This window comes from Paramisgurnus dabryanus, chromosome 17 (genome assembly GCF_030506205.2).
Source record: "Paramisgurnus dabryanus chromosome 17, PD_genome_1.1, whole genome shotgun sequence".
Taxonomy (NCBI): domain Eukaryota; kingdom Metazoa; phylum Chordata; class Actinopteri; order Cypriniformes; family Cobitidae; genus Paramisgurnus; species Paramisgurnus dabryanus.
This window is the reverse complement of record NC_133353.1, coordinates 29,303,615-29,313,973: the sequence shown is the minus strand read 5'-3', so window position 1 is coordinate 29,313,973 and position 10,359 is coordinate 29,303,615. Positions and strand designations below refer to the sequence as shown.

At 37.1% G+C, this 10,359-nt stretch overlaps 1 protein-coding gene across 1 annotated transcript; it reads left to right on the top strand.

The window, feature by feature from the left end:
- The first annotated feature begins 154 nt into the window (after nt 1-154).
- LOC135778014 (transmembrane protein 151B) lies at nt 155-10,052 on the top strand. Its single transcript, XM_065288371.2, has 2 exons — nt 155-869; nt 6,428-10,052. The coding sequence occupies exons 1-2, from the start codon at nt 765-767 to the stop codon at nt 7,967-7,969; spliced, it is 1,647 nt and encodes a 548-aa protein (XP_065144443.2). The 5' UTR covers nt 155-764; the 3' UTR covers nt 7,970-10,052.
- The last annotated feature ends 307 nt before the right edge of the window (nt 10,053-10,359 follow it).

The window sequence follows — 10,359 nt, the reverse complement described above, 5'->3', positions numbered from 1 at the left end:
TCAATTTAGCATGCATTAAAAACAAATACAAATGTTTACAAAATTATGCAAATAATTTTATTAAAATAGATTATGTTACGATGCTAAATGTTATATTATATTATATTATATTATATTATATTATATTATATTATATTATATTATATTATATTATATTATATTATATTATATTGCTTGCCCAGACTTGATCCTAATGATAATAGTGATATTGTTTGGTCAATAATCGTGGTGAAGATGAGCAGAAGTAAAAATCTTGAATTTTGGCAATAATCAGAGACATAGGTGTTTTATCAGGCAGGTAAAGGTATCTTCCAAATTCTTCCTCAGTAAAACGTCACGCTTTTAACTACCACAATAACACCTATGAATAAAGGAACGAGTAAACGAATAAATAAGTTAAATGTTCAGTTATATATGATTCTAGTTAGTTACTCAATGTAGTGCATTTTTGGAAGATGCGCACTGTTTGTGTTTAACATTCCAACATGTTCAGTTTAGTATTTTATTATTTATTTATTTATTTAATCTGCTTCCCTCTACTTTGGACAGCAGTTGTCAGGTTTTTTCTGTCCTCCGCAGTCTCCCCGCGGTCTCCGCCCCCAGTCTGCCTGAATGGGAACACCCAGAGCGGGATCCCCGGCGCTTCTGGCATTCATCCCAAACACAGCACAGCCCCTCAAAGCAACGTCCTCCAGTGATTTTTATTAGCAAAAGCGGCGTATTGCAGATAAAATATTTGAGTGCAATGTCATACCTGTCACAGGATGCTGACTCTAGATCTGGAAACTGATACGACTTCGGAGGACACAGCGCCAAGCTTCCCGGATGGTGGTGCGGAGACACCGGTCAGTCTCGATGTACTGGAAGAGGTATGAGATCAGCCTTATGAATCAGCCATAAAGAGGATTTCTTTGACCTGTTTTCCTTAGACTTACAGTACAGTGGGTTACCCTACTCCAGTTATAGTCACTGTAAAGGTATGTCTGAGATATAAAATAGTTTTCTTGTCAATTGACTTATTCAACAGAAACTATAAACAAGCAAAAGCCTCTCTGCTTGCAATTGATGCATAACCTTTATTTTGCAAAAGCTCTTAGTTATTGACAGTCACTCATAATGAAATTTGTTTAGTCATTTGCAGTAGTCAGAGATCACTGACTCCACAGTAGTAAAGCCTGTGCAATAGTTCTATCAGCAAAGTAAAATAAAGTAAAATAAATAAAACTACATAGTCCATTAAAAAAAACACCTGGTTAATTTTGTGGTGCTTTTAAAATTAACACCACTGCTTTGCATAGTGACATAATTTAAGTGCATTCTGGATTCATGTCATAAAAATGCATTTGGCAACATTTATATATTAGTATTGGGTAGTAACCTGCCTCATGTGTGTTGCTCTAAATGTATTTTCATTAATTGCAGTTGCATAGTCTTAGCTTGTGTTATGTCTATTGATCAGCATCTCTATAATAGACAGCTGTAATTATTGAACACTGTAAAAAAAAAATCCGTAGAAATTGCAGCTGGGTTGCCGGTAACTTACCATAGATTTACATTTATGTTTTTTTACTGGCAACATTTTGTTCAAAGTTAAATGAACATTAAACATTTAAAAGTCTTTATCTTTACAGAGTAAAACTAAAAAAACAGCATCAAGCAAAACATTCTGGGAAACAAAATCTGGAGCAAAAAACAGAAAAAGGTTGATGATGATTTCTGGTTCCCAGAATGCTTTGCATGAGGCTGTTATTGTTTTATTCTGTAAAGATAAAGACTTGTTAATATTTCAAATTTATTTAACTTTGAACAAACTCTTGCCAGTAAATAACATAAATTTAAATCTACGGTAAATTACCAAACCCAGCTGCAATAACATTGTAATTTCTACGGAATTTTTTTAACAGTGAACTGCCATTGAGCAGAAAATGATATACCTGTCACAGTCACAGAGATTGAGGGAGTTAAAGCCGTGCTTTTAGCAACACTTTATTATCCTATTACATTGTTTAAACATTATTGTCCCATTATTTAACTATTTGCTATGTGTGAACCTTCTGAATAGTTATTTTGTCCTGTTCCACCTGCTTTTGACTTAGTTAAGTTGTATCTAATACATTTAATACTAGAGGTCGAGCGATAGTGGATTTTACTGATACCGATAACTAAGTTGGTCCCTGCTTGCCGATTACCGAATAATCGACTGATTATTAAAATGGATAGTGAATACAAAACAAACATAACACTCAGAGTGAAACAGTGCTGAAATGTATTACAAAAGTGATAAAACAACATTATACAGAACCATGAAAATATGCTAAATTAAAAAAATGTATAAATAAAAATATATTAATTTTATTTATAAGTATTGAAGTAAATACTTCTGTAAAATGCTCCCATTGGTAAAATTCAAATGACATACATGTATATTTTATGTGTAGTCTTGTACTTTATTTGCTTCTGTTTAAACATTTAATAATTATCTAATCAAAATAACGAAAGATGTATTGCAGTGATGATAAAACAAAACTGAATTCACATTTTGATTAGTTTGATATGTTAATGTAGCCGACAGCTGCATATAGTTTGCTTTTTCTTGTTATTAACTTAAAAATTTATAAATCATGGATAAAAGTAACCAGCTGGATATAAACTAATGCAAATTGATGGTTATAATCATGACATTAAACATTTGAGTTGGATTTATCTGCGGGCATTTTTGTGTAAATTTTTGAGGTACTACTAACATTAGTGTCCTGTCAGCCTTGACGGCAAACTTAGGTTCCTGCGGTTGTTTCTCTGCTAATGCATCATCTATTAGGGAAATTAATTACTTCATAATGATATGAAGAAACGGGCGCACTCTGAAAAATTATCAGCATGGATTTTTGCCAATAGCCGATTGTTCCACCATTTAACTATCGGTGCCAATTAATCTGCAAAACTGATTAATCAGTCTTCATCTATTTAATACAACGTTGTACACTCTAAGAAAGAATGTGTTCATTTTTTACACATTGTTTTGTGTTATCCTATTTTACACAATATGTGTTACAGGATGTATACACAGAGTTAAGTATATGTTAATAATAACACAGCGATGTGTCTATTAAATGTGTTGTCCTTGACACTATATGTGTTATTTTAACACATTTGAGTGTACTTGTCACTATTTGTTTCATTAATATTCATTGTAATACAATAATAAACTTTCTAAATTACAAACAGCATAATATTTAATGTGACCTTAATATTTATTATGTCTTACCGTTTATGTACGTCCCCCAATATTTTTACAACTGTAAAGATCAAGAGTAAATGTCTTTTCTAAACCTCTTAAAAACCAAAATAAATGCTGCACTGTAAAACATTGCTGTAGTTATACAGCTGTTTGCCAGTAACTTACTGTAGTTTTAAATTAAGGTTATTTACTGGCAACAGTTTGTTTAAAGTTAAAGGTCCCGTTCTTTCTGTGTTTTTAAAGCTTTGACTGTGTTTACAGTGCGCAATATACCATTTGTTCATGTTTCACGTGTAAAAAAAACGCGGTATTTTTCACAAAATTTTCGTATCTGTATATCGCTGTTTTCACTGTCCTCAAAACAGGCTGATGTCTTCCTTGTTCTATGAAGTTTCTCCTTCAGAAACACGTATCGAGTTCTGATTGTGTAGTTTGTTTAGTGTGTTGTGATTCGATAGCAGCTTAGCTTGCTGTTAGCTTAGCTTGCTGTTAGCTTAGCTGGCAACTGATGTATTCCTGTGGGCGGAGTTTAGCCAAAAAACTGTTTTACAAACATCATTAAAGCAGGAAATAGAGGGCTGTAGTCCAAACCGGCCATTCGTTGTAGGTTTTGAAAGGCGAATTCTGTTAAAGAAAATCGCCTGGCAGTGAACTTTAAGCTTTATCATTTTACAGGTATTATTTATGCTATTATAGCAACATTACACACTAACTAGGGTTTAAAAAATGGGATCAGGAAGAATGTGACCTTTAAATAAACATTAAACGTTAACAAGTCTTTGTCTTTACAGAATAAATCTATAAAATAACAGCTTCATGCAAAGCATTCTGGGAACCAGAAATCCTCATTAACCTTTTTCATTTTTTTCCTTCAAATTTTGATTCCCAGAATGCTTTGCATGAGGCTGTTATTTTATAGTTTTATTCTGTAAAGACAAAGACTAAAGTATTTAAAGACTTGTTTCATGTTCATTTAACTTTGAACAAAGTGTTGTAAATAACATCCATTTAAATCTACAATAAGTTACTGGCAAACACCTGCCAGTAATACTGTAATTTCTACAGACATTTTTTACAGTGTATTGAAAGATGATCTCTTGTTATGTGACGGCTTATCCTATGTAATTGTTTTTGCATTCATTCATAAAATCATTATCAGGCCAGCTGTAATCTGCTTAAGCATCTTAGATCATAACCATATCATGTCAAATGTTTCATTTATCCCAGAGCAGAGAGGATAAGAGCAGTTTTTTACAGTATTCTTTTGAATTGCTGACTGTAATGCCTGTCACAGTATTCTCTTTCATGTGGGATTTCCATTATTGATGTTGCATCTCACTCCCCCCTAAAAGCCTTTTAACTCTTATAAATATCAAAAGTGCTGGTATTAGCTGTGGAAATATACAGACCTTCACTGGACAATACTGTACACTCTAATTTCAGATAAAGAGACACCATATTAGAGTACAAATGTAGTAGCTAATGATAGTATATCAAGACTAAGACTGATAATCATTGAATGATCTAGTTATCATGCTTGACATTGCATGCTTTTAAAGGCACAATATGGAAGATTTTTGCATTCAGAAATATCAAAAAATTGTCGTTTTAACCAGCGCTTCGACTCTGCTGATAGGTTTGCTTGTCAATGCCGTCATGTTTTTTGGTGTCATTGAAACCATAGATGTGTTTGACTTCATGTGGCACTGCGCAGACCGATTGGCATGTGACATCAAAATCAAGAGAGCGTTTCAAAAGCAGTACTGTTGCTTCGCTCTCATGATACTTTGATGTCATACACCATAACAGCGGCATATGCGGAAGTAGCCTACTTAAAGCGTCTAGCACACCACTATCTTGTTGCTTATATCAAACCATTTATTTTTATAATTTAACGGTTATTAAACTTTATTTCACTTCATCACATCATCCATGAACGTGATTTGTGAGTCCTGTTGGATCAATTACGACTACATGAAGACTACTTCCGTTTGAGGAACGGCCAGCATCTTCCATCGTTCCATGCCATTTCACAGCATCATCAAGCTACACCAGAAAAAGTAACATATTGTGCCTTTAAAGTGTTATACATAAAAAATAAAGTTTTTTGGTTGTTATTTCCTTGTTGCTTATTTATTATAAATCAGTGCTCAGACATTTGTTTCCAGAATTTTCAGTGGCCAGTTGCTTATCTTAACCAGTTGTAGCAAGTAACAAGTCTGAAATTGCATTTTTGTAATATCTTTAGTTGTCAACCATATAGATAGTTGTTGCACTTAAGCTAAATGAGTGCTTGTCACAGAGTTCATTAGACATTAGACGGAGACTTTGTGCCAGGATGTAAGTAATTAAACCTGAACTGAGAGACAGGATTTCTACAAATCCTCAGTCTTGTCAGGCTTCACTTTCTCACATAGATCTATTTTCATCCAGTTATGTGAAGGGTTTACTGTCAGGGCGTCATCTACACTTTATTTTAATTAGATTCAAATGGAACCATGTTCAATGTGCACTTTATTCACAAGTTATTAGGAGGTTGAAGATATAATCGACGGGACCTTTAAGCCAGGTGCATACTGTGCAATTTTAGCCCTGATTTAGCTGTCAGATACAAATTTTGAAAATACTAAAAGATTCCTGGAGCTAAATAAAAGCTAAAATCTGCAGTCTTTGCTAGTTTGACCGTTGCAATCAAATTTTCCACCAACAAAATTCTGTCATTGTCCGAATTGTCATTGTTCCTGCAGTTTAGCTTCTCCTATACTGCACAAGTCTTCCTGCATGTGTCTGTCTTTACCATTGTGCAATCTGACATTAATGACTACTGAGATGTTGACCTGAAATGTTTTAAAGGTCCAATGTGGATTTAAGCGGCATCTAACAGTGAGATTGCGAAATTGCAACCAACAGCTCAGTTAACAGCTTACCCCTCAAATTCGAAACGCATAGAGAAGCTACAGTATCCACCACAGGACAAACATGTCAATGTTTAAGACAACAAAGGGAAGAAACGTGCCCTGTAGAACAGTTTGTCCTTTTAGGGCTACTGTAGAAACATGATGGCCCACACATTGCACCTTTAATTTAATTTAATTTTCATTTATGATCATAAGTTTATGATGATATGTGCCACACAATTTGCTGATTGTTATTTCTCTATTTCTGTCTCTTTCTCATTGTTCCATATAGCAACTTCCAGTAAAGCAATCTTTGGGTGCCTCTATGTGCCGTGAGACGCACTGGCGTTGTCTCCTGCTTTCCTTGCTCATGTACAGCTGTCTGGGTGCCGTAGCCTGGTGTCAACTCACCGAAGTCACCAAGCTGAGCTTTGATTCCTCCAGTATGTTCCATGCTGCTTCAATGAATTCTCTTAGGGGTCATTCCATGAAATACAACGCCAGTCCTTGCTCTGACGGCTACGTGTACATCCCTTTGGCTTTTCTGCTCATGCTCTATGCTGTTTACCTAATGGAATGTTGGCATTGCCGTGCCCGCAGTGAGCTCCAGTGCAAGGCCAACGTGGAGAGCGTGTACGAGAGGGTTCTTCGTATGCGTCAGGCTCGACCGTGCGTTTGGTGGAAAGCCATCAGTTATCACTTCGTACGCAGGACTCGACAAGTGACGCGTTACAGGAACGGAGACACCTACACTACGACGCAGGTTTACCACGAGCGTGTAAACACGCATGTGGCAGAGGGAGAATTCAACTACGGCCGCTGCGGCATGAAAGACGTGTCGCGCAACTTACGCGGACTGGAGGGTCATGCAGCGACGCGGTTGCATTTCAGCAAGTGTTTCAGTTTTGCAGGAGCCGGACCTGAGAATGCCTACCTCAACCAGCGGGCCAGATTCTTCTCTGAAATCGAGGGTCTCGATGACTACATGGAAGCCCGTGAAGGCTTGCTCCTAAAGAACGTGGACTTCAAAGAGCACCTTATAGCCTACGTAGATCCTGATCGACTACCGTGGTACACCTCACGGGTCGCATTCTGGATGGCTGCTCTCCTCATGCTCTCCTGGCCACTTCGGGTGCTAACCGAGTACCGGACGGCTTTCGTGCACTATCAAGTCGAAAAACTTTTCGGGCTGGAGTACGCCAACAACAGCCCATCTCCAGAAGATGGAGCTACTCTCAGGAACAGTCACTATGGCCTACCGAGAGCAGAAACGGTAGACAGCACAGAGCTAGAATGGCACATTCGCTCGAACCGTCAGCTCATACCGAGCTACTCAGAGGCCATGCTGATGAACATGGGTACCTCGGGGTCAAGCCGTAGAGACAGCATTGCTTCCAACCGCATCCCATTGGACAGCTACCCAGCGCACAGCTATGGGACGCTGGTGCAGAACTGCGAGCATTGTCGCCAACACGAGAGTGGACAGAGACGGCCCACCCTTAGCTCCAGCTGTTCCTCCATCTTCTCTCGACACACCTCCCACTTGTCTCTGGACACCTCCCATTTCTCCTTGTGTCGCATGTACGGTTCCAGGCGCACTGTGGGACTGTTGAGGAGCCGAAGCAGCTCGCTTACAGAACGCTGCTGTGTGGACGAGCAATGCTGCAGGTCTGACACCAGTCAGCTTGCCTTGAACAACAGCCCACCCAACTACCAGGACGCTCGTTTTTTTCCGGTCCTAATAGTACATCGGCCCGAGGGTTGCGGGGACTCTTCAGAGATGAGAAGGTATTATGTTCGCAGAGGTTCCTGTTGTGTGGAGACTTCACTTTGATATGAATTGATTGGTCGAATTCAAGAAATACTTGCACTATGGAGATTTTTGACGCAAGAAGTCTAAGACTGATGAAGTGTATCCTTATTAACTTTGTCCTATGCGAAAAAATTTAACGTGGTTTAGTCCGTGCGCCACTGAACTATTTTTTATAACAAAGGGCTAGATTCAAAGGATTTATTAGTAGCCCTTTATACTTTAAATTTATTAGCAGCTGGGAAGAACTGTAATGCATTACAAATCTGCTGGCTTTAATAAACACTAAAGAAAATCCTACCATATTTAACAGCCAAAATCACGCATCGCTTGTTGGAAATGTTTGTGCTATCAATGTCACTGAACAAAAAAGGTTCTGACGGCAGACTTCTTTAGAGGACAGAATTAGCTGTGGAAGAATTAATTATTTACTTGCTGCCATTTTGCCTTTGTAACTCAAATATTGGTGAAACCGGGGCTTATTGTCATGCTTTTTATGCCAATTCTTCTCAGGGTTAGTTTTTTTTAAGTCAACTTCTGTGAAGGTACATACATTAAAGGTGCCGTGAATCAGGTGTTTTTATTGTTTTATACTGTTGTCTGAGGTCTACTTATGACGTTCGCATGGTTTTTACATTCAAGAACATCAGAAGCAATAAGTGATAGGCTATATTGTACTCTGGTTTTGAGGCTGGCTCAAAGAAATGTCCAAAGAATTTCAATATTTTTCCTATTTAAAACTCTAATAATCAAGGACTTTGCTGCCGTACCCGGGCTTCAGCAAGCGCAATGATATTACACAGTGCCTTAAAAATAGTCCCCTGCTATTGAAAGTAACCAAGTAGACTATTTTCGGGTGCTACGTAATATCTTTGCGCCTGCTGAAAGTATCGAAATTCTTTGGACATTTTTTAGCGCGATGCTAATGGTCTAATCAGATTCAATGGATTATGCTAAGCTAAGCTAAAAGTGGTACCGCCCGACCCGGAGATTGGCTGAATGAATTCCAAAACAGTAAAAATCAAATGTTGAACTCTAGGGGAGTTGGAAAATTAGCATATTTTCAAAAAAGTGGAGTGTCAATTTAATTCACTGCACCTTTAAATATTTGGCTACAGAACAGATTATGAAATGTTATGTATAAAGGGGTGTACCCCTTTTTTTGGGATGGGTTTGTAATTTAACCTATGCTAAGTGGTTTCAACCCAAAATGCTGGGTTATTTTAACCCATATGAAAATTTTTGTGTTAATTTAAGCCAAGACCTAGGTTTGTCGCTTTTTGACCCAACGCTGGGTTGAAAATAACCCAGCATTTTATAGAATGTATTGTTTATAGCACTTGTTGGCACGTGTCAAAAATGTCCAGCCTTAATTGCATAGTTGACCCTTGCCTTAATGTAGTCTAGTGTGGTTTTATTGTTTTCACCCATTTACTGAACAGCGATAGAAAAAAACAAACTGATGATGCTGGTATTTTAGTTTGGACAACTAGCCCTGGTCTTCATAATTCAAATGTCATACGGTTGTTGTACTTGTTTTAATTGTAAAAACTTTAACTAAGACATTTTGTGATTGTACGACTGTTTGGCAATTAATTTATTATTTATTATTTAACAGAACATGTAATTGATTTTCCAATGAATGTGAGGAAAAAACTAAATGAGAGGTATGACAAATATTGCAAATCTTTTTTGTTAATGCTCATTTATTTCATTTCTGTATGAAATACTGTATGTTAGCATCAAAGAAGTGTCTGTAATGTCTGATTTAAAAGAGCAAAAAGTTGCATGGCAATTCATTTACACTGACAGGCAGATTGTAAAGTGGATGTTTGTAGCTTGTTGGAAACTGTTCCAATGAAGAAGTTCCCAAAAACAGCAATACGGTGATTTACACCTTAATATATCATTCAATGTGTGTGTCTGTTATAAGTGAAATTCCCCTGTAAACTAAATGTCATAACCTTAACATTATGGTTTACTGGAAACAGACACAGACAAGAAATGCAGTTCTAATGGCAGTGACTGTTAAAAATAGTGCAGAATAAAATTGTGCCGATGCTAAAATGCTTCCTAACTCATTCCAAATTATTCATTCTTTTCATATGTTAATTTGTTCATGGTGGCTTTTGTTTGCTCTGTTGTGTAGTAAGCCTCGGCTACTTACATTCAAAGTTACACACAGGTGTTTTGACTCCTCCCCCTTTGGGAAAATGTTATCCTTACTATTACAGCTGTACTATACTATTTCTGTTTCTGTTTACTATAATTCTGCAGAATTAGATTTGTGACACAGTCAATACAGAAAGCTTGGACTACATTGTAAACCTAGTTTGCTAAAGCCTACAAGGTTATATTTAATTTCCCAAGTTTTTCACAGTTGGTTGTCTGTCCCTAAAAATGCAACCAACGAT

Bases quoted from the DNA above. Each gene is read 5' to 3' on its own strand.
- LOC135778014 (XM_065288371.2), top strand. From the start codon at position 765: ATGCTGACTCTAGATCTGGAAACTGATACGACTTCGGAGGACACAGCG. The intron at 870-6,427 runs GTATGAGATCAG...TGTTCCATATAG, and splicing joins GTCTCGATGTACTGGAAGAG to CAACTTCCAGTAAAGCAATC.